The sequence below is a fragment of the Cebidichthys violaceus genome, unplaced genomic scaffold (genome assembly GCF_023349555.1).
Source record: "Cebidichthys violaceus isolate CVI_PGR_0920_01 unplaced genomic scaffold, fCebVio1.0.p SCAF_3, whole genome shotgun sequence".
Taxonomy (NCBI): domain Eukaryota; kingdom Metazoa; phylum Chordata; class Actinopteri; order Perciformes; family Stichaeidae; genus Cebidichthys; species Cebidichthys violaceus.
Window position 1 is genome coordinate 20,008,725 of NW_027176483.1, and position 25,768 is coordinate 20,034,492.

General features: G+C 41.8%; 1 protein-coding gene across 2 annotated transcripts in view; it reads right to left on the bottom strand.

The window, feature by feature from the left end:
* Positions 1-20,544, bottom strand: part of sv2bb (synaptic vesicle glycoprotein 2Bb) — a 42,379-nt gene extending 21,835 nt beyond the window's left edge. Inside the window, exons 1-3 of one of the 2 annotated variants that reach the window (XM_068722349.1) lie at positions 20,418-20,544; positions 7,811-8,484; positions 6,050-6,276 (exon numbers count right to left, since the gene is read on the bottom strand). In XM_068722349.1, coding sequence (XP_068578450.1) covers positions 6,050-6,276; positions 7,811-8,046 — 463 coding nt within the window. In that variant the 5' untranslated portion in view covers positions 8,047-8,484; positions 20,418-20,544. Of the gene's footprint in view, positions 1-6,049; positions 6,277-7,810; positions 8,485-20,417 lie in introns of those variants that run through there. The other variant, XM_068722350.1, reaches the window with a different exon arrangement.
* Positions 20,545-25,768: the final 5,224 nt, after the last annotated feature.

The window sequence follows — 25,768 nt, forward strand, 5'->3', positions numbered from 1 at the left end:
CTCAACATGGCAACAGCTGAGCAGCAACGCACAGCTAACGGTGCTAACAGTGCAAACACTGGCAACAGTGCTGACAAAGCTAACAGTGGTTTCCCCGAGGGGGAACCAAAGGGTTGGTGCTACGTTTCCTCGACGACGAGATAGATTGGGACGGCGTTATCAGCTGTAACCTCCATATGAGAGCAGTGCAGAGCGGTGGTGGTGAGCTAACCAAGCGGGACTTGTCACATTCACTATCATGCACTAAAAGGCACACAACACACACTTCGTCCTCTGCTCAGGTAGACATTACTCCTCTAAATCTTTACAGAGAAGGTATCTGTACTTGCTCTGTTAAGGGTGTAAAAATCATGCTAATGACAACAAAGCTTTGTGTTGTCCCATTTAGAAGCTCTATCCCCCCCACAACCCTAACTGGTGCCCTGGCAACATTACACCCCAGTTTGCAGATGCCATGCAACAGGGGAGAGATGAAACGGCACTAAATCGCTGTACTTCTCTTTCCAAGGTCAGGACAGAGAATATCGACCACTCTGCCGACGTCTGCTCTGCTGACTCAAACAGAACACTGTTCTGGACCAAACCCAGGTTAGGTGTGAGACAGGAGTTGATGCTGTCTCTCTGCTGCAGCCATCAACCTGTCTGCTGCTGAGTGGTTGTAGAGGGGAAGAGATAAACAGAAGGAATGCCCAGTTCCAGATGGGAATTCTGTTTAGTGTGATGTATGATATCTCGTAGTTTCTTCTGGTCACTCAAGGTTAATACAGGTCCCCTCTCTAAATTGCATTACCTTTTACATGATTTCAGTATTGAAACATACACACATGGAGTATATAACGTAAAATCAGTGATGCACACAAACCAACACATTCTCACTCCCAACTGGTGAAATTTGCTTAGAGTCTTTTCAAAATAAATGGAAGTTTGGTTTAAGGAAAGAGCTGGTTGATGTGAACTTGACTGACCGGCGACTCTTGTGACAAAATGTCGACGCACCTCCCCTTCCTCTTTGACACTACGTGCGTTGCTCTGAGCGTGTGATAGAGGTGCGGGCGGGTTAACATTTAAGTCGGTTCCAGACTGCGAGGGGCACTGACCAACCGTCAGTATTTGACGGGGCGGCAGAGAACGAAGACTAACTTTTCATTCTGCGGTTGCATGTAGCTGACTGAATGAATGAATTATTAGTCTGAATGTGTGGAGGTTCTTATCTCCTCCTTCTCCTTTTCCTCTCCTCTTTTTTCTTTTCTTCATATCTTCTCTCCGCTCTTCTAGTTTGCTACTTTTTTCTCCCTTCCCCTTGTCCCCTCACCTCTTTTTTCCTCCCCTCGCTTCCTTTCCATCTCTGCTCTCCTAACAACTCCACATCTTTTCCTTCTCCTGTTCAACTTAAAAGACAATTTATATATATATATATATTGCAGAGGGTTAGCAAACACACCATTCAACATTACCATACAAACACACATGTTCACACTCCCTCACACACTGCACAAAACGGAGCCTCCCAAATGTACAGAACGCAGTATATTCAGACAAAACACCAACCCAAATCACTGACTCATTCCTGCCTCCTCAGAGCCCATTAGCTTATTAGACTGCAGGGCCATGAAGATTTACTGAGACGCTTCAGGGAATCATTGACTGTGTGTGTGTGTGTGTGTGTGTGTGTGTGTGTGTGTGTGTGTGTGTGTGTGTGTGTGTGTGTGAGAGAGAGAGAAGAGAGAGACAGGTTGTGTGTTTATTTCATCAGATCATTTCATATTATTTCTAATAATGGTGTATTGGGATAATGGAATAAAGTGTACTACTCTTGTAGAACATGTCACTGACACTCCATGAAGTAATCATTCACAGCCTACAAAATAGATATGAAACTGATGTGTCACCAAATATTTCACAAAGGAAAAATCTATATTTAATTTTGGACTAAGCCTCCTTTCTTTAATCTTGGTTTGCTATTAACGACAGAGAAGGATATGAAAAAGGTTAATGCAGGTGATGAGTGTCTCCTTTATGAAACAACAAACACTTTGACGTTTCAGTTGTAAGCTACAACAAAATTCAACACTTCCTAAAAACTGTTATATAATAATAATAACAATAAAATGATTTACACATTAAAAGCTTTGACAAGGAGGAGGATGGAGGACTGTGTGAATGTGTAAATGAAAAGCTTCATAACATCACTGCTTCCTCTAGCGCTAACTACTGTACATGTGTGTAGTCTGTTTACAGTTTTTCTCAATTGCTAAGACACTAAATCACATTCTCTGAACTAAATTTTCAGTGACCTAAACTCATTTTACGAATGAGGCACTCTTTTGGCTAAACTCTAAACACAATCTCATTCCCTAAAAACATAAGGCACTGTATGTGCACTTGTGTTCCAAAAGGGTAAACACATGCTGCAAACAATAACCACAATTACAACACAGTTGTCATTGATAAAACACAACACCTCAAAATTGTTCACACTTGTTTCCAATGATGTGATTAAACCGATTGAATATAAGCCAGGTCAGAGAGCACTGGTGGCACAGGTGTGTTGGATGGATGCAAGAATGGAAAGAGACAATCTAAGAGACAGAGGAAGAGTTCGAGTTAGAGGTGGTGGACGAGGAGGTAGAGGAAGAGGACGAGGAAGACCAAGAACAGTCATTTCAGATGAAATTCGAGCAACTATAATTGACCATGTTCTTGTGCATGGAATGACAATGCGGGAAGCAGGACTCCGAGTTCAACCTAATTTGAGCAGGTTCTCTGTGGCCACCATCATCAGGTTATTCAGACAAGAAAACAGGTAAATGTTTATTTTCATTTTGGTACATACTGTCTACAGTACTGAATACAATAACTAGTAATTACAGTGTACTGTAAGTCAGCACATCCTTTTGTCAACAGAAAAACGGGGGAACTAGACTAGGGGGAAACATGCATAGAAAAACTGTATTGTGATGTCCATTGCTATTTACGGTATACTTGATTTTGATTACTGTGCATTTTCCCTTCTTGCAGAACTACAAGAATACAACATGCGGGTGGAAGGGCTGCTATGTTCTCACAGCAGCAAGGGGCTCTGATTGTAGATATGGTTCTTGAGAACAATGCCATCAGACTCCGTGAAATCCAGGAAGGAGTTGTTGAGGACAATATCAACTTTGAAGGAATCAACAGTGTCAGCATTTCAACTATTGATCGTGTGCTCAAACGCAACAGGGTACGCATGAAACAAGTTTACAGAGTACCCTTCGAGCGTAACTCAGAACGGGTCAAAGAACTACGATTTCAGTATGTTCAAGTAAGTGTACACTCTTTACTGTACTTTACTGCGCATAAAGTGTGCATAAAGAACACTCGGGAGTCTGTATTTCTGTATACCTTATGTACGACACTACTTGGTGTATGTATCTTTTTTCACGTGTAGAGAATGTTTGAACTGGATTCCATGGAGACGCCGCATGAATGCATTTTCGTGGATGAAGCAGGGTTCAACCTGGCAAAGAGGGAGAGGGAGAGGCAGGAACATAATTGGCCAACGTGCCATTGTGGAAGTTCCCGGCCAGCGTGGTGGCAATATCACCCTTTGTGCAGCCATGAGTAACCATGGGGTTCTTCACCATCATGCAACCCTGGGGCCATATAACATGGATCATCTTTTTGCCTTTCTGGATGGTCTTCGGGATGCTTTACGTGAGCACCAGGTTCACCAGCAGGCAGTGCAACCTGTCTATGTGGTAGTTTGGGACAATGTGAGCTTTCACCGAAGTATCCGAATTAGAGAGTGGTTCAACATCAACCCAAATTTCCTAAATGTCAGCCTTCCACCGTACAGCCCTTTTCTAAACCCCATTGAAGAATTTTTCTCTGCGTGGCGGTGGAAGGTGTATGACAGACACCCATACACAAGGGTGAATCTAATACAAGCCATGGAATTGGCTTGTGGTGACGTCACTGTGGAGTCTTGCCAAGCTTGGGTCCGGCACACCAGAGGGTTGTTCCCCCGTTGCCTGGCAAGGGAGAACATCGCCTGTCAGGTGGATGAAGTCCTCTGGCCAGACCGTTGGGTACTGTATTCTATTCTTTACCAAAACACATTTACTGTGTATAATAAACACTTTTTCTTTAACTACATGCCCTGGCTGCTGTGTTCTCCATTTTTTTGTGTTGTGTCTAATGATTGATCTACTGTGTTTGAATATTTATGTACTGTGTTTGTGATTTGAAAGCATTGCTTGATTTTGAGCACAGGTTAAATGGTTTAGGGTGTGTTTAATTTCTCTTTTATTATTTATTCATATCATATATTCACTTATGTGTGTTAGCTCAGGTTTATGTTTGCTGTGGTGATTATGGAAGGAAACCATGTATATATGTATTTTTAAATATTGTCATACAGGCAATACAATGGGATGAATAAAGTATCCTCTATTCTTTAAGAATACATCAAAGCAACACATTAACTGAACGGTAGTTATAGTCAGATCAATCATGCTCTAGATGAAGCAGTGATATTATAAATCTGTTCATTCAAACACAGTCGCTGATTTATTATCAGCTGTCCTTCCTGCATTTGGCAGCTTAAACTGCGCTAAATTGTAATTTATTTGTAAAAAATTCAATGAGGTCCATTAGAAAGAATTTCCTCATGCAAAGGTTCAGAATATGATTTAGTTCCATATATATTGAATTAGCCTAGCAGTTGTATTGAAAGCACTTCATTTTAGAAAAATGAACTGAACTGAATTCACCTTCAGCTAAAAAAATTCAGTTCATTCAGGTGGGAAGTGATGTCGATCAAAAAAGCCAAGATATTATATATAGAGAAATTTGTGTGCAGGGACTTTCTCTGTGGTTACTGCTGCCTCGGAGCGATCGGTCGCCCCGTCGCTCAGAGGTCCCTGCGGCCGATCGACTCGGTCACGTCTGTTTTCTGTCCTGGCCCCACAGTGGTGGAATGAACTCCCCACTGACGTCAGGACAACAGAGTCGCTGCCCATCTTTCATCAGGCTGAAAACTCACCTCTTCAGGAAGTGCTACCCTGAGCCTTCCACTCAGCACTTATTGTATTTATTCTAGTTTGTTGCACTTAATGTAATTGTATTGGTTTGTTTTTGCACTGTACTTTGGCTCTGCTTCATGCTCTTAGATGCTTGTTTAAAAAAGGAGATGCACTTATGACATCTGGTGACGAGTAGTTCTCTTGAATACCTATGTTGAATACACTTCTTGTAAGTCGCTTTGGATGAAAGCGTCTGTTAAATGACTGTAATGTTATTGAAAACACTTATTTCAGCTCTATTCCTCTCATCATTGTTGGTCAGTGAATTAACGTGTTAGGATTCTGATCATATTGGGCTCTTAGTTTATTTTTTCTGACTTCATTTCAGATGTGAGAGGGTACGTTTGCTCAAAAGAGTTGTTCTTTGTCTCGTAGTGATGCTTCACATTGCTGCCTGTAATAATCTTCACGGTCTCTGAACTCATGAGACATACTGGTTTTAAACTGAACTCATGAGACATACTGGTTTTAAAGTGAACACATGAGACATACTGGTTTTAAACTGAACTCATGAGACATACTGGTTTTAAACTGAACTCATGAGACATACTGGTTATGAACTGAACACATGAGACATACTGGTTTTAAACTGAACACATGAGACATGCTGGTTATGAACTGAACACATGAGACATACTGGTTATGAACTGAACTCATGAGACATACTGGTTATGAACTGTCCGTGGGAAGAATGAACATATAAGAGTCTGTCCATTCTTGGTTAAAGACTCTGGTCTCTCTGACCACTTTTCTCTTTTTGGAGAACGTCATGTGAAATAACTTCTCTGACTCACGTACTTCTCCGACTGTTGTTCTCTCTCATATTTAATTGGCTGTGCAGCATCACATGAGATGATATAAAACGCATGTTACTGATCGGTGTGTTTCCCCGGACCGCTGAACGAGTGCTATAAAGGCTAGAAAAGGCTGTGCCGGATATACAGTAAAACTCTGTAATCAACAGTAAATCAGTAATCAGCCCTTACCCAACATTCCTTTCTCTGCGTTGGAGAGACACAGATCCTTCTCTGCAGATGGAAGAACAAACGCTACCACAAAACATTCCACTCCATCCGCCATCAGAGCCAGGCCCAGCACCACAAACAGCGTCCACTGGAACTTCCCATGGCCGCAGTCCTCCATGATGTCCTCGTACTGTTCAGATAACTCTTCTAGTTCAGAGACTGCAGCGCCGGCTGATCGAGCTTTAGCCCTGGGAACACAGAGAGAGATGGAAAATAAAAAGTCATACAGGCGGCAAGAAAATGTGTCTGTGTTTGTTAACACTAATTCTCTAGTAGAAAGATGTCGGTTTCTGTTGATGTTAGTCAGATCAAGTGATTTCAAGCCCTTAAACAGGAAGATCACTGTGTTGTGTTTGCTCTGAAGAATCACATACTGAGACTCTAACCATTGGACCGGGACATCGTGAGCCGTCTCAAATGCTCTCTCTGTTTTCAAACAGGCTCGATTTTTTTCATTGCCAAAAACTAGATGCACTTTTAGCTGGGGCACCTTGGCTTGCCCAGATCCAGCTGATGTCTCAGTAGAGCAGTGAGGTACTGTGAATACAGGAAAAACACTGCAAGAGTTCAGGTGCAGCCTGTAGTGATATAACAATTGTTTGAATGTCCCCGCCATCTGTTTACTTTTACGAATGTAGCTGGTAACGAAATGTTCCTCCTGGGCTACTGTAGGGCTGGGTAGGCCTTAGCCCCTCCTACTTCCTGGTTCCCAATTGGTTTGGTCCACCATGAGCCATACCGCTCTGACTCCCAGGCTTCGGTAGGTGTGAACCTTAGCTTCTTTAGTTGAGGCATATTTGCCATGGGTTTTACCCTTACTCATTTTACTCCTGGTCCAGCTCCATAGAGATTCTCACTTCCCCATCGAGCTTTCCGGATGGGGGTCAATTTAGTTGTACTCATGGTTTTGTTTTGTTTTGCATGGTTTTGTGTTGGTAGTTAGTTAATTAACTTACCCTCTTTTATTATAACCTGTATTACTAAGTATATTAGATATATACCTTTTTATTGTTTTGAACCTATTAGATGTTATGGACTTCCTGTATTTTAAAACCCTGTTAATTGCTGTAATAAATGTCGAAATCTTGGGGTAATCCTTGGTCTCAGTGAATCATTCACTGCCACATGTACCCTAAAAGATAATCTGTGGGCTTTTTAGTGGTTTGAGTCGGTATTAAAGGTGCAGTGCACTGTAAATTGTAAACCCAATCCGGGCCTTGCTGTGGCCCGTGGTCACACAAAGAACATTTCATCCTCTTTCATCTCATTTTATCCAGTCTTGGATTTCTCCAAGTGACGTAATCAAGAAATCACTCCACCTGGTCTGAGATGGGTCGGCAGTTGGCAGAGCTGTAGACTCGAGACTTGAACTCGAGTCGCACTCAAGTTGCTAGAATGAGGAATTGTCATTTGACTTGGACTTGTCTGCAAATGCAGACTCTACTTGTTTTGAGTATTCTGCGCCTGAAGAGTCAACTTGACTTGAGACTCGATGGCAACAAGCTGAGGAGATTTGACTTGGTGAACCATAAATGTTGGAAAAAGGCAATATTGGGTGTAGTTTTTGCCTTTTGTCATGAATAGTTAGTTACATAAACACAGCGGCTGCGATGTCTCCGTAACATTTCAGTTGCGGCTGCTGGCTTCATTTTAAAGAAATAACTCTTTCATAACTGTTGCACATTTTCTGGTACATTTACACAACAGGAACAAAGGTCTCACCGTGCCGCTCTTTGTTCGGCCTTCACCTCGTCAGGATGCGGGATACCTTGATATTCTCCCTCGTACATCTGATCCTCTTCATCATGGCCTTCGGTGACGTCGCTCGCTGCATCCTCTTCCTGGGGAGGGTAGTCTTCCCGGTAACCATATCCATCATGGCCACCACCTTCTCCGTAAGTCCCATAGCTGTCACCCCCTCCTTGGTGGTAAATGTTGTTTTGATAGGGGTCCGCCATCTAGGCTTGCTAGGTTAACAGCTAATTTAACAGCAAGTTTGGGCTTTTTTTTTGGCTTATTGGTGATGTCTACTCTGGTGTTAAATTTCAGAAATAAGTGATTGAGATAAACTTGATTTTGATCTTTAGTTAAACATGACTCATTCGGCCTAAAAATGCTTCACATTTAGTCATTGCTCTCAGTGACTATGTTCCTTTTACTGGCTTTTAAAGTTGATAGTAAATAATGGCGTTCGCTAATTCATCCGCTTTCCTGGCCGGTATAGCTTATTCAGTCAATATTTGCTAGATAAGAGCAGATATTCTGAACGTAAATTAGCTCAAGATGGAATGTATCTGTGTCGTAATGTGTCTGTCTCAGCTCCTGGTTTTAGTTTGTGTGGTGGTGCTGGTGGTGACTCCAGAGTCCCGTCAAATCGATTCTTCAAATTTTCATTCCTGAAAACAGAAAAACTCAAGATGAATGTGTCTTCATTGCAAATTGTAGCGTAAGTGTAGACACCTGCAATATTGTCTACATTCACAAAGATGGTTATGGGAAAAATTTGCCAACCTGGCAAGCCAAGTATATATTTCTTAAAACGTAATTTTGTTACCCACCTTACCTACTTCAGGAACGTCAAGTAACAAGCGGTGCATAATAAGTACTTAAGTACTTATTTTAATCAAAGCCACAATCTTTTGCCAAACCTGACCAAGTGGTTTTGTTACCAAAACCCAAAGTGATATTGTTTCATTTCACAACATTCATTTTTACGTTCACAATGTGACAGGTGGAGTTTGGAATTAGAATGTCCTTGATAACCAGTGATAATGCCCATTGAAATGAGTACTGGCAGTGCTTTCCTGGCACACCAATCCACAATCCTAACTAACTAAATCATGTAATACCAAAAAAGAAAGGACAATCAGTGGACTTAGAAGTTTGAATTGATCTACAATATTTTTTTTTATGGAACTACATGAACTGTTTTCAATGCATTTGTCTCCAACACACCTTTTGATTTGCAGTAGAATAATGAATTATAATGACATGAGGTGTCTGTGGTTATGTTGCAACAGTCTGAAAGCTTGTGCACGTGTCGTGTGGAACAACGTTTTGACCGAGATGAAGGACTTGCAGATGACAATAACACCCGCCGCCGTGAAGAGAGTCACCAGCTTAAACGCTGCATTCCACTCCCTGCTCTGAGCCCTCAGTCTTCCTGTTTGTGTTGTCTCAGAGGTGACCGGGTCCAAGCCACCATTTCCATGCTTTTCTTGGCCGGGAAGTCAGTGTCACTGCCAAGTTAAACTCGGCTCTATTCGAAGAATGAAACGTGTTTTGACTCAGCACGCCAGCCCACTGCCCCGCCGTCATATACACCAACAATACAGCATGAGCCATGTGACCCAAAGCACATTGTTGGATAATGATGAAATGCAACGCATTGACAGCGAAGGCATAGTAGGAAATGAAGTGCTGCAGCATTTGTTATATATAAAACAATTACATACAATTGAATTAGTTGTGTATTATTATATAAAATGCCTAAGCATCATTTCGCATTAAACCCCCCTCCAAGGAACTCAAAAGCATTGATCGGTGGTCGGTCGACATCCTGCATGTCCAGATTGCACATGGATAGACTTTATTTAACTAATTATGTGACTTCTGAAAGTTATTGGCAACACCAGATCTTATTTAGGGCCTTTAAAGCGAACGCATGTCCTGGAGGGATAGCTGGACATTTTAGGGAAATGTGCTTATTTGCTTCCTTGCTGAGAATACAACGACGAGATCAATATCGGTCTCATGCCTCTGCTTTAAATACCGAGCTGGGCCAGGAGGTGATTAGCTTAGCCTGTCTCTGCAGACTAGCTGTTAAAATATACCGAAACCTTCTAAAGTACACAAATGACCACATAAAGATAGGCGAGTTATGCAGTGTTTTGGTTTGTTATTCATCATAAATTAGTCACAAGATATAACCACCCTGTAAAACCACGAACAGCTTTGTTTCTGTTAGTTTCTATATAAAACAAATGAGATACAACTCTGGTAATTAGTGAGCTTTAGAGGTGTTGGTAGACAGATTTGGAGCTTTACACAGCCAGATGTTTCCCCCTGCTTCCACTCTTAATGCTAAGTTAAGCTACGTGCCTCCTGGCTACGGCTCCATAGTTTTCATTTGCTTTTGAAATTATGTGCTGCAGGGATTTCAGCGGCATTTTAAGACGGACACCATCTGCTGTTTGGGGCATTTTGGGTGCTGTATGTCTGTGCTTTGTGCCTCCAGTGTAGAATCATGTTCCCTACAGTGAGGACGGCCTTCAGCTCAATGATGGGACTGGCCATTATTGAAGCCTGCTTCAACTCCAACTGCTGATGCACAATAGATTCACAGCATTCAACCTGCACTGTTTTGCAGGGAATTATTCTGTATCAGTGTTTAGAAAATCATACATTTGAGTGAAAACTGAATTCGGGGTGATATATTGAAATATTTCACAGGCATTCTGCTTCACAAATATAAGCTGCTTGAAAATGTATGCCCCTATTTACTAGCTTATCAATTTATTTCAGGATTTTAAAATTAGGGATGGTTACCCGTCGATAATAATAGTTTGTAAAGCACCCATTAGAACAACTAAATGGCTGACCTCCTTTTACATTTGTTTCACCTTATTTTATATAGAAAATATAACATTTTTGACCAATTTACCAACGCCGTAGGTTTGGTTTTAACATTGGTAGTAAGCCAGAAAATGTTGAGCACCAAACACTTAATTTCCTGCATACTGGTGAATTTCTTTGCATCAATTTACATTGGAAACATCTTTATTTATGTAAAGGAAAACACATAATTCTTGCGCCAGATGACAATTCAAAATAGAAAAATATGATGGGTCTTTACTGCTTTCAAATGTTATTCTCCTGTAGATCAACATATCTCATTTAATGCTATATCTGCGGAGTCAACACACGTAGCCGATGATTTACTCTTCCCTCCTCTCCTGTGTCTTTAACCTCTTTAAATGTGCAGGTGGCACCTGTACACCTCCACATAAAAACTTTCTTTACATTTAAAACATATCCCACATAATCTGTTGGAAGTCATGGATAGTCGTAATAATTTGAGAAAAAAAGTTGTAATACTATGAGAATAAAGCCATAATATTTAAAAAAAGAAATTGACCTGCGCTAAGACCAAAACTAACAGAAAACACTTCAAGCTCAACCTGGACAAAACCGAGCTACTGTTCCTCCCGGGGAAGGGTTTCCCGCACCGGGACCTGTCCATCACCATCGACGATACCGTGGTGACGCCGACTCGGACCGCGAGGAACCTGGGTGTGACCCTGGACGACCAACTGTCGTTCTCAGCAAACATTGCATCGGTTACACGCTCCTGCAGATTCCTGTTCTACAACATCAGGAGGATTCGCCCCTTCCTCACTGACGAGACGGAGCAGGTTCTCATTCCTGTCCTGTCCAGAGCTCAATGGAGACACCGTGGTGCACCAAAGTCTGCCTTCTCCAGTCACCTCACCAGCACAGAACGCTGTCTTCATGGTGTCCGTCAGATTCATGTCATTCAGATGCAGAGAGACTGTTTTTAGGAAATAACTGCTGAGGTTTCGGACCTCTGTGACCTCATAGCTGGCTACAGCCATGACGATCACAATAGAAGAGCAAATCTCAGTGGTGGTCAACACGTGATTCTGCTCCTCAGTCTGCTCCTCTCTCGTTCTCTCTCTGTACGTCTTCTCACTTCGCGTTATTTGAGAAATTTGCTAAAATATTGGTAGGGACAGTTCTGTCCTCCCAAGATATTGGTAGGGACATGTCCCTACTGTCCATATGCAAAACTACACCCTTGAAGTAACTCAGGTCACAATTCAGAACTCAAAGCTGAGCCGCTTAATTTATGTTATAATATGAATGATCTCACCCAACCTTACCCTAATCAGTTATCTCTATGATGCCTTACCATAACCTAACCTAACCTAACAGCAGAGATATGGGAAAAGGAAAGGGAAGAGGGTAACAGACTTTGACACAAGGTGTTGTAGTTTCACGGGTGTTGAATTGACTGGTGATATCTGCGTATGTGAGGCTGTGATTGAGACTTAAAGTGAGGACTAGGCAATGAGGAAGAATTCACTTCTGTCCATCCTGATAGAGGGATCCCTCCTCTGTTGCTCTCACTAAGGTTTCTTGCCTTTTTTTCTTCTGTTGACGCGAGGGTCTCGGGACAGAGGAGGTCGTACGTCTGTGGTCGTATGAAAGTGCAGAGAAATAACGGCAAATACAGGCAGGAAATGTTTGGTGCATGTACACAGCATTAGCCCTGTCAGTACCTGATAACAATTTTGGACACAGCCACAAAAGGTAGGTAATATCATTGTCAATGTATGATGTAAGTGTAGTATTTGAATACTTAGACTCTGTGAGACACTACTGATGTTTGGTAGCTGGCCATAGTTGCAGTACCACTCCAATATACCTGTACCCACTTAATTCAATCATGAGGATTTTCCGCTTTTTGTTCATCAGTCATTATGGCTACTAAAGCAGATATCTGTAAGACATAAAGAAGTGCCCTGTTTGTCTTGTCTGTTTTTGTGTGTGGTGTCCTCTGCCTCTGATGCTCTGGATGAAGGGAAACCATTACTCCATTAGGCTAACAGCAGTACACCATTAGTGGTTGGGCTGATGGCAGCTGGATTTATTGCTCAACTTTGTTCCATACAATTCAGTTTGTGTTCCATTGCTTTATTCAACTGTTGTTTTGTCGATGCCCTCCGTTGTACTTTAGTTAACTCTGCTGTGACACCACTGCAGGTTACTTATACAGCACAATATGTACATTTATACTTAAGATACAACTCAGACAGGAAATAATCCTGATCATTTAGGGCGGGTTTCACAGACAGGGCTTAGATTGAGCGAAAAAAACATATTACAGAAAACATGTGAATGTCCTCATTAAGACCAGGCGGCTTTATAAAGCATGAATGCTGAGATCAGACAAGAGAGATTTAAGACTGAATGAAAACTATACCCAAAAAACAAGTCTGGTGAATTGAGAGAAATTCCCCCCAGGAACCTCTGGATGGCAGATCAGACGATGACCATTTAGACAGTTCTAGATGACGACTCAGGCACAGATGGTAAATATACCACAGAAAGTAAATGGGTTACTGCACGCATGCTTTGCTCGACGCGGCGAAAAGCTGTCGGGTTGCCGTGCCAGCCGTTATAAAAAAAATGCACAGCGCACGTTCTGTGTGAAAGGCCCACTACACCTGTGTTTACCCTTCAATGAAATGTCAAAATGGCGGCTGTGAATCGGGCTTGTTGTCTTCTCTTCATCTTCTGAAACATCTTAGTATCCTAACAACAATGTCTTTATATCATCTCGGTAGAGGCGATTAACAAATCCTTTCCCAGACCTTTTGGATTGTATGGATTGTAGCTAAAGTACTCAGACTATCCTCCATATAGACCATGAAACTGCTACTCTGCAACACTGAGAACAAAAAAAAACAACGAATGGTTTGTTCATTTTCCCCCAGCCTACTCAATGATGTGTTAATGAGATTATAATCTCAATCGTAGTTGAGAACACATCAAATCAAAAGTGATACAAAATATAAAAGCAAACCCGAGTCTAGTGCTAGTCACTAACTCTTTTTGTAATGTGCATTCAATTTGAATAATATTTTAATGTATTTCTTGGCTCTTTTATTGTTATTGTTATAACCAAGGACGACCAAAAAACAGGAAAGAAAGCCAGAATGAGATAGAGAGGGAAAACAGACGGTCTGATATGACTCAGCATATTAACGGCTGAATGGTGACGAGGTTGTTTTTTTTTACTGATAGCTGGCCAGCAGGAAATTAAAATCTGGACTGACCCACAACGGTCCATCTCTGTCTGACCCAGCTTCATCGGTCCGTACCAACTGTCTCTGTCCTGAAGGAGCGCATCATTAATGTTTCAGCAACTTCACTTGAAGCCTTCGCTTCACTCTCTGACTTCTAACCTGGAGGATTCTGTAACTGTGCATGTTGTAATAATTGAAATGTAAAGCTCAGGATGTAATAATCATCACATAATGTAAGATTTTGAACATAATGAAATAAGTTATAAGCTAAGCAAAAGGAACCCTTCTAGTTTTATATGACAATATGGACAAGAATCGTTGCGAGAGATTATTTTTTCTCCACATAGATGAGTCATGAATGTATAGAGAACAACGTCGGAGGCGGAGCTCCGTTCAGGAAGTTGCTCAGAGAGGCCCGTGAAGCTAAAAAAGTGCATGTTCAGAAATGAAAATACTCTGATCTTCAGGCAGTTGTCTGATTTATGGGGCCCATAGAGCGTTTCTTTAAACCCAATCTGATTCACATGAACGGAAGGAGGGGGGGGGGGGGGGGGGAATAACTCCTAATGGTTTAAATAAGGTCTATTTGATCCTACTGGGAAGTTGATTTCCCTCTGAAAAAAATGATCCTCTGAGTTACAGACGTCTTTCTCTTAATGTAAGTGAGAAAAATAAACGCTTCATACAATATTACCAACAACAACATTGAACTCACCAAGCTGTCTGCCTGCGCAGCAGTGACTGAGTTGCAGTGAGGTACTCAGCAGTGAGTGAACTGGTAGTTCTATTAGCGAGACAATAAAAATCAATGGACTCAGCGATGCACTAAGCTAACTCACTGGGTTCATGACAACGAGCGACCACTCTTCATTGTTAATAAAACATATTGATATATGCAGCAGTTATTTGATTTGACGCATTCTATTCATAAAAAATGATTAATTGAATATCTTGAGTTGCTAGTTCATAAATGTTCAATGACTCCCAGTGAGGGAAGGATTTGGTGGTGGTTGGGGTTTCTAATTGATCATTTCATGTCTCAAAGTCTTTGCAGCAGTACATTTCCATGATTGTTTATGGCAATGGTTTATTGTGTTGAAAGAATGTATCTGTTCTTTTATGGTTTTTAAACTGAAATGAATGTGTTGTTGACAGCTGGGTGATGAATTCTCGACGTTTATTGTTCACTGACTCCAGATGTTGACAGCTGCCTGATCTGATATTCAGTGGGCGAGTACAGCCTTCATTTCTCTTAAAAGTAGATAAAAGAAGGTGGGCAGCTTACACATACAACCAAAGGGTAGAGATAAAAATAATCATCACACACACACACACACACACACACACTAATGTGCCTGGTTATAAATTTTGCATGTGCAGCTTGTCATATCATGAATATTAGATGAAACTTTGGTTCCCTCAAGGCTAGTGGATTTAGTCTCACATCAGTCTCAGGCTGTGAAGTTTGCAAGAAAAAGTACACATCACTGTGTCATGCCAGCACACTGTTAGATCAGTCCACCTTCTAAACATGTGTCTAGGTCAGTGTGACCTCCTTCAGTCTGGTCCTTCATCCTGGATCTCTTGGTAGATGTAGTCCCTCTACTGTCCCTGTCACGTCTGCCGACAGCATTGTCAAACGGAGGAGGCCTCTTGGGCATCCCTGATTGACTGGCTCGCTTTGTTGCAAAGAAGGAGCAGCTCCACAAGAAAATCCTCCCAGAATGCAGACTTCCTCACTCTGTCATTCAAAGTCAGCCTGGATCTCAGCTTTTTATATCTGTATATGTTACCAGCTGTGAGTGAGATGGACCTGTAAGTCAAGCTTGCTTTATGTCTTAGCTTTCTCTTCGCCGATATGGTCTGATGCAACACTGAGATTAATGCAGGTAGTGCATCATCACACTATCCTCACGATACAATATGTACAACGTAAAGTTTAGTAATGCCAGATGGGCGACACTGTTCCCATCAGGGTTATCAACAACAAGACAAACCAGACTGGGTTTTAATAAAAAAAAAAAAGCATCTCCTTTGAATCCTAGTTTCTTTGGGGAAGACACTTAACCTCACATTGCTCCCGTGACCGTGGCTAAGTGGAGAGCAGATGCCGCCCTTCAATCAGAGGGTCGGCGGTTCGATCCCCGGCTCCTGCTCTACTAGTCTCATGTCAATGTGTCCTTGAGCAAGACACTTAACCCCAAAATTGTGGGGGGGGGGAAGCAACCCATGCTCAGACCCATGATGAATGTGAGCAGAAAAAAGCTACAGACTCATTTAGACAAAAATTAATAATGCATCATGTTCCACAGCAGGAAGAGACCTCATACACACATACACACTTTAGGTACACTGCAGTCAACTGTATCAAATGGCAAGCAGAAGGACGCTGCACTCTGGTAAAGCATTCACTTCAGTTCGTCGAAGGCCTACTAGTCTTGCATTGAAATGCAGGTGCAAGTGCAAAGTCATTTTACAGGTCTGTACTGTGACTGTGACCAAGCCAGAAGAGAGCTCGACCAAGGTACTGATACAGGGACTTTAACAAAGAACACACTCAATCAAATTCAAGTCAAATTCTCACTTTATTTCTCAGCCTCAGAACAAGAGGGCGTCCCATCAGCCCAGGTCAACAAATGGAGACAGAGTCAAAGGACAATTTACAACTGAGTCAGACTTTTTTTTTTAAATGGCATTCTCAATCCTATAAGAACTGCTTATATTTGTCACAAGTAATTTTAATATAAAGCCATCAAGCCAAGCAATAACTGAAATGGGGTACCTTCCCGTCCTGAAACGCTCTCACAGTCAGTGGTTTGCAGGGAATATATCAGCCTCAAGCTGAAAATCTCACATATTATTAAATACATAGGCGGAGCAGCTCACAGAGGAAAAAAAACCAAAGCAGAAGCATCGTACTACAACTCACACAACGGAACTGGAACAGGGAATGAGCAGGGACACCACAGCAGTAGCGGTAATAGAAGATCAGAGCTTCACTGAATTGGCTGCAATGCACACGTGAGCCACTGAGGTGGGCGTGTTTATTTAAAGGTGCACAATACAAGATTTGGGAGCATTTCGATTGCCTCTCAACGTCTCTCAAACATGGTGACGCCTGAGCCGGCGGCTCACACCTAGCAGCGCTAACGGTACAAACTAGGGCAAAACATTGCTGACAGAGCTAACGGTGTTTACCTGTGGGGGAGCCAGAGGGCGGGGTGCTACACTTCCTTTAACTTAACGGTTCCATAATATAACTTTGACTAAAACTAAATGCAGACGTGCTGTTCAGTGTGATGGATTACTGGCCTACCTACGCTACAGCAATGAAGGAAAAGCAGTGGATGCCTGGAAGGAAGGGAAACTAAAACATCTACAACATGCGCTTTAATGGTCATTAATTATGTAGAGTATACTGTGCATAATACATTGGCTGAAACATGATGAAACAAGCATGGACTTTCATACAAGACACCAGTCTACTCAAACTGGTGTCAATATGCGACTGTCCTCACAAGGAAAATGACACAATTCCTTCATCAATATAGACATTGATATATGTGTATATATATATATATATATATATATATATATATATATATATATATTGTATGTATATATACATATGTGTTTGCCTGACAAAATGTTACAATCTGTTGGTTTCCTGTACAGGGACAAGTATTGTCTGTTTTTTTTTGTGTTGCTCGGTATGACTTCTTTTTTTTTTCAGGATGACGTATGGATGCAACACTGAAGTGAGGATTAAGCATCAAAACCACTGCCTTAGGTTTAGGAATTACATCACGGCTATACTTCAAATAACTACGTACAGTTAGTGTTAGGCAACAATACCGATGTTAGGTTTAGGCAACAGAACCACAACGACACTCTGGGACACCAGTCTCGTGGATGAAAGTCCTGTGTTTGTTGGACCCATCCACCTCCCCTCCTGCCCAACATAAGTGGTCTTTGTCCATATTCATTACTACATCACTACCTCTGACCGTTGCCCAGTCACGTGGATGTGTCTAAATAAAAAACATAAAAAGGATTCCAATTAACTTTCCATTGCATTGTATTTGTCCTGAGCTACACCAACAAAAACCATACAATTCGTGTCCATGCACACACATCCAATAGATTGCCTCTAGTTTCTTTTTACCATGACCATGCATGTTTTTAACCGAACCCACTCTTCTCCTGACCCTAACCAAGTTGTTTTTAACTGAAGCGGGGAAAAATTAAATGGTTACTTTTTCACAGTTTTGGAAGGCCATGACATCAAACAATTCAATTCAATTGGCGGTGTTGGCATATTGGAGAAGTAAGCACACAAATTTAGTTTTGAAAGGCTTAACGCCAGCAAATACATTATATTACTCAGCAGATAAAAAGATGTGAATTTTGGAAATAACTACACCTTTTTTCAAAACATTTGAAAAAATATTTCAATACATTGACTGTTGGACTTTACAACGAAATGTTTGGAGTCTTAATAAACAATCCTATGCAGCCACCACTAGGAATGTAATTCTACAAATATGAATAATATTAGTGTAGCGTGATCTTTATCTGCAACTGTGCAGACATATCGACCTTTAAAAACACAATGAATAGAATGTATAAAAGAGTTGAACGTCAACATTACGATTGAAGCTTCCAACTATGCAATGCAGCCCTAGGTCTTATATTGTTGAGTTTCATATTGTGCTTACTGATTAGGAGGACGCCTCGTTTATTATTTGTCACTGTCCATTGATGGGGGGGTGCCGAGTTAATGTTGCCGTTGCATATTGTGAAGGACAGGAAGGAACAAGTATCTCCCAATCCTCTGTCCCATCAACAACTCCGTTTGACTACATATGAGCAAATGCACCGATAACCTATATAAAGGTGCATAATATGAGATGGGGAGCATTTCGATTGCCTTGCTCTCAACATGGCGACGTCTGAGCCGGCAGGTGACGGAATTAAAAGCGCTACCGTTGCAAACTATGGCAAACGGAGCATTCAATACTATTTTTATTTTTATAGTCCAATATCACAAATCGTCCATTTGCCTGAGAGGGCTTCACAATCTTGACAACATACAACATCCTCCGTCTTTGGACCAGAAAAGAAAAAAATCGTCTTTTTGCTAGTTACAAAAAATGAGCACTGGGCGTGAAAATGACGGACTGAAGCGAGCAATGATAGCTGCGCTGCTTTGTGCCTGGTGTATGACGGCCCTAAGAGTCTGCAACCATGCTAGCACTGTGGCTATGCCCACTGTCGTGTAGATAAATGCTAATTTCGGCACGACAGCCCGCTTGCAGTGACAATAATAACATGCCGATGAAATTGAGATTTTCACCCGATGATGGGTAACAGTCAGGGGTTCACCACATTCACTACAACTCATCCTTCAGGAGAACACAAAACATTTCATGGCAATTCATTCAACAGTTGTCTGCATGTCAGTCTGAACCTGTTGGTTGCAGAAGACGTGAATTCTCGGGATCGACGAAGTCATTAGGATGCACATTGTATCCTAATGTCCTTCTTATATGTGCCAAAATGGTCAAGACTGAAATCGGAGGTGACGAAGTTTGAAGGATTGCCCAATTCTGTTGATAACATTGTTCAACATTGCGACTCATTTTGAAGGAAAACAATCACCTCTGAAGGAAATAATTTCCTTTTTGAGATAGACTTAAAGGTAAGAGGGTGCGTGGGGCTGCATGTCTACCACACGGACAGATGTACACTTTGGGTCGCTTTACAAGATGCTTTGTCATAGATCAGTTATGGAAGCCCCAGAGACCAAAGCCCAGCTTCTACATCTGCTATAGTTCACCTTTAGATGTCAAGGCAATGTTACACAGCAACTGAGTAAACAGTGACATAATAGAGGTCCTGAACCCATTGTAAAAATGCTATTAAATGGAGTACATATTGCAACAGAAAGAATGTAACGTGAGATGTGTGTGTGTGTGTGTGTGTGTGTGTGTGTGTGTGTGTGTGTGTGTGTGTGCATTGATTACATAATGTTGTTGGCAAGCAATCCCTGCTAAATAGAAGCTTTGGTGCGTCCTGCCTGTTATAATAGACGTCTGTCCCCATTCACGTTGATCCTCGTTAAGGACTCTAAACTCCTCACAATGTGTATTCTTCTCCCTCTGTGCTCTCTCTGCATTACACACCATACGACCTGTGTACATACAGCTGGTCACCTTCTACTGGAGCTAAAGTTCTGTTGTCTGATCTGATAATGCTCTAAACGTTAGATTATCTACTCTCTGCTCAGATGCATCATTTCCACGTGTCAATGCTGCATTTTATCTGAGAATTACACTTATTAAAGCCATAGAACAAAATCAAAAAATAACAATTTTAAATATCTGACTGTGCTCCGAAATCTTAAAAGGTCATTTTTGGGTTGAGAATCAATTAATTTCCCAAAAGTCAAATACAACACAAACAACTTCAACTGCATTGAAAATCACTTCTCTTACCAGAACAGATCCAACTGTTTACATCCAAGCGATGGTGTCCAGAACTCTCAAAAAAAACGTTCTTAATATTCTAGTGTGAAGTTTCTACTGTATCGGTAAAGAGCATCATCACAACAGACTGGGCTGAGGGATTAGGACAGGAAAGGATAGTGCCAGCCTCTCTCTCTCTCTCTCTCTCTCTCTCTCTCTCTCTCTCCCTCCCTCCCTCTCTGCAGCACTCCTCCCTGCTGCCACTCACCCACCACATGCGCAATGGTACGGTCCGCTTCTGTACTGCAGTACATGCAAGAACGTGCCATTTGTCTCACTGGTCAGGGGAGAAGGGGTCGCGGGTAAGGGGGCGGGCCTTGGAATAAAAGAGACATATGGGTGGCCGGTGGGAGGGGGATGGATGGATGGAAGGGTGCAGGGAAGGGAGGGCGGAGAGATGGAGTGGGAGGTGCAGTAGGGGAGTGACAGATGTGACGGCTTGGAGAGCGGAGATTGTTGATGAGGTGCTTTCTCTACAATGATGGAAAAGTCCTGCAGCTTTGCACAGATACTGTGATGATGACCCTCTGTCTGCATGTTTCGGTTTTGTTAGATGTGCATTTATTATCTCTCTCTCTCTCTCTCTCTCTCTCTCTCTTCTCTTTTGGGCTACTACAGTAATGCCATTTCAGGGAGAAAAGGAAAGAGAACAGAGGAAAGACATAGAGATAGACGGGCTCACCAACTGTTAGTGGCTTGTTTCTCCTCAAGATCTCTTCTAAAATGCAATCCATTTTGTAAAAAACTTTTGTTTAATTCAACCAAAAAGGTAGTATTTTTTTATTTTTTATTATTATCTCTCCCGGGAGGAAATGAGATCGGCCCAAAGTGCGAATGCATCTCGGTGTCTGTCCATGGCTTCGGGGCATCAGCCTCAACAAAACCTGTGTACACGCGTATTGTAGAGAAACGCTCAAAGTCACAATTACGCCTTTGAGGCGGAGCTGACAGCTGTTTGTGTGATTCGTGATTCATTCAATCAAACGTTACAGCAGTGGTTGTTGTAGACACATCTGGAGGAAATCTGCACCTTTCTAGTTGCATAAGGTCTGTTTCTGCTACTCCTCTGTTTGACCTGGTGCATTTCAGCAATAATGAAGTGCTCACACTTCATTTTAACTTCCTGTCTAGAGAGGATGTGTGTGTGTGTGTGTGTGTGTGTGTGTGTGTGTGTGTGTGTGTGCGGATGTTTGTAAGCGTGTGTGATGAATGCCGGTAGTGCTATGTTGGCATTTCTTTTGGCTTTCCCAGTCTTATTTTGGTTTTCTGTGTGTAAATGGTAAATGGACTTGTACTTGTATTTCTCTTTTCTAGTCTTCTGACCACTCAAAGCGCTTTAACACTACATGTCATCATTCACACATTCACATTCATTCATACACTGATGACAGAGGCTACCATGTAAGGTGCCACCTGTCCATCAGGACAAACTAACATTCACACCCATTCACACACTGTAGGAACAGCCTACAGGAGCAAATTGGGGTGAAGTGTCTTGCCCAAGGACACATGGACATGGACTGGCGGAGTCGGAGATCGAACCACCGATCCTCTGATTGAAGGACGACCCTGCTCGTAATTGCACCTTGACTTTGTGACTTTGTTGCCAGGTGGTCATCTTTTTGTATGCTGGGTATGCGTGTGTGTGTGTGTGTGTGTGTGTGTGTGTGTGTGTGTGTGTGTGTGTGTGTGTGTGTGTGTGTGTGTACTGCACCAGAGGCAGACCATATGCAGCACTTATTGTGTGCTCATTAGTAGTTCAAGCTTGGAGGGAAACAGCCAAATCATGCACAAACACACACACACACACACACACACACACACACACACACACTCACACAGATGAACCTAATGTTTCTGGTGTTTACTTTGCCTTTAGGCAAAGAGAGGAAAGAACTCCTTCGCAATAACTGTATCATGTTTATCATCAGGCTCCTCATTTGTCAATATTGGTTAGAGTTGAATAACCAACTCATCTTTTAGCCAAACTGACAAGCAGACGGTCCACATCAAAGTTTCTCAGAAACAGATTAAGGAGAACACCAACGCGGAGAACAAAATGAGGGAAGCTGAAATTCCAGATCTCGTCCCTCCAAAAGGAAAACGATATCCGCAAAGAGGTGATTAAGATCAGCCTGATTGATTCACTGACAACGGAGGAGATGAAGAGTTCAGTTGATATGTTGCAAACAAAAGGGCAGTTCATCTGATCAAGCTATGCAGATCATCATTAAGGACGATGTGCAGCAAATCTGCAAATATTTGGTCTGCTAAAGGCAACGATGATGACTACACCGGCTCGTTAGATTGAGAGAGACATTTATATTTTCATATTAACTAGCTTAGAGTGCAGTGCAACAAAAAAACACATTTTCCAATATGAACCTGAGGTCTAGAATGGAAAAACAAGCCTCCGATATAAAGATATGGTTTGAACTCGCTGGCCTTAATCCCCTTCCTTCCCATCAAAGTTGCACCAGTAGGTGGGTTTGGTTTGATCTGTGGTCAGTAGATCAGGAGAAGAAAGCAACAGACATCCACACAGTCGCACATGCAGGGGATGAGCCTTAATCCCAGAGGCACACTGTGACACTGCAGTAGAAAGCTGATGGCAGAGGATTATATCTGACATTATTGGTCAACCGGGCAGTCGGCCTGAGAAGCTGGAGACACACTTCACAATTTAAAACCTGACTTCAATATGATGAAGAGCCTCCAGTGACCTACACAACATAACACCGGCCAACAGAGGTATCGACATGTCATCTCACAGTGTCAAGGATCTACAGTCGGACCTGACATCATCAAGCCATCACGTTTGGTTTTTACATCTTAAACCTGACAATTCAAAACTGAGCTAACACAAGGTTTTTGTCGGGACCCATCGGCTGCAGGTTGGGTTCAGGTTTCCTTACATGGATCAAAACATTTTGTATTCATCGTGTCGAGTCATGCATGCGGGAGTGATAACATTCACACGCACACACACTCACAGGGAGCACTTTGGGCTTCGGTATCTTGCCAAAAGACACTTAGACAGCAGCGGGCCTGGGATCGAACCCCCCTGACCGCTCTACCCCCTCAGCCCCTGGGTATTTCCATTAAAAAGATACGTTGCTGATTTTCAACCAGCTTTGTGTCATTTCCACTACATTTTACAAGATTACATGTGAACACATCATGATAACTTTATAATCTGCTTTCGTCCAATGTACATTTCTATTAAACAGAGCTTGAACGCACCATAGTGTAACCTCCATAGGGCTCTGCTCCATACTGCTGAAGAACAGCTGTTGCCGTCAACGTTGCTAACGTTACTAGCTCTGTCGATTTCAACGCAGATTTGTTGTTCAGTGTATCAGACCAGCGACTATAGAAAGTATTAATGTGGATCTCCAGATTGCATATTTTTACTGAATCTAGGTCGATGAAGATCAACAATAAAGCTTTTTTTCACACTATGATGATTAAACTGTGGAATTACTCTGCGGTTCACACAACTCCCTGATCATTATATCCAAAATGCTCCCACACAGCGATTTAAGGCTGCTTTTGCCAGATATAAGGATGGAGAGTTGGTTCCCTCTAAAACGTATGCTTCAGGTGAGCATTCAGGTGAAAATATTGTGACACTATGCTGTATTGATTCTTTCCCCCGCCTCTAATATTCCTCATGACACAGCCAGGTTTCATTGAGACAAAATAAATCAATGATTATCTGATATTCATAAATCATTCACAAGTATGGCTTTAGATGAAAGATCTGATATCTGAGTCCACAATTAATTTCCTATTTTGTTGCACTGTTGCGTTGGTGGTGTTAACTTTTATTAAGGTTATTTTGTATAACTCCTCTTCTGTTTACTTTTGATTTAATTAATTGAACTAGCCGTGGGGCAGACAGAGTCTCTGTAGGGTTTTAGGGGGGTAACTGCTCTAATGGAAGGGCAGAGAAGTGTGTACTGCAACTCTGCTTCCTGGTCTCAACTCTGACCATCTCTGCTAATCAGAGCAGGTCTTCCCAGGAAAGTCTAACCAATTATCTACGAAGCCCACATCATTTGCTGAACCACCAGCGGCTGAATGATGACATGAGCATAAACATTTCCTCATTGGTCAGGTTTGAGGGGGGGGCCAGAGAGGCTGATATTGTTTTTAGCATGCACATAAAGAACTGTGTCATCAGCATACATTTGAATGTTGACAGACTAAAGGCAGGTCATTAATGTACACAAAATAGGACCCAGTATTTTTTCCTGAGGAACACCAATGTTGCAGTTAAGGTATGTTGATTGCCAACACATACACTTTGCTTCCTGTTTGTTAAATATGATTTCATCCATTTGATGGCATCAGAGGAGAAATTAAAAAAGGAGTTACCTCATGGTTCACTGTATCGAAAACCTTTAAATCAAGAAAAACTGCATCTGTTTCACCACCTTCATCTAATTTTGATTTTATATTTTCAAGAAAATAGCAGTTGGCTGTTTCTGTCCATTGGGTGCAGAGGGATATGACCCATCATTCAGGTGAGTGGTCAGCTGCTTTGATACTCATTTCTTTGACGCTTTGGACACGACATGTACAATATCAATGGGTCTGTAGTTCCCTACAGTTGTTTGGTCACCAGCCTTGAAAATGGCTGGTTACAACAGCTGACTTCCAGGTGCTTGGAAAAAATATTTTCACAAATGACACATTGATCAGATGAGCAGTAGGGCAGACTAGGGCATCCTTATGTCATTTTAAAAAAGTGGTATCCAAAGCATAAGCACCATTTGCTTTTGATTCTCCTAAAGACCTTGTGATGTTTACCACTTCTGATTCAGATATTTCTGTTATTCTAAAAGTTGGTTTCATATCATTGATTGGGGTATATGCTATGGTTCTGGAGGAGAAGCTTTGGGCCAGCTGTTTAACTGAGTTAATAAAAAAGTTGTTGAACGCACTTGCTTTTATGTCATGACCTTCCATTAATTTTAAGTTCAGGTTCTCTTGTTGATCATCATTTCTTCCAGTAGTTATTGGAACTTCCCATTTCCCCTTGCATCACTAATTACTCTAATAAAAACATCAGCTTGAGCCTTCCTAATGTTTCTTACTACCATATTTTGAAGGGGCTGAAACATGTGCCTGTCATTACTATTTCCTAGTTTAAGTTAAATAGACCTTCCCCTTTTGGGTCGGGTCCTTAAACTGTAAGTTGCGGGCTGTATTATAAAGCATTACCCACTCTTTTCTACTTTGTAGAAATTTTCCTCAGGGTAACTATAACATTCCTCTTCTGCTTCACACTATAACTCTGCATTTGCTACAAGTAC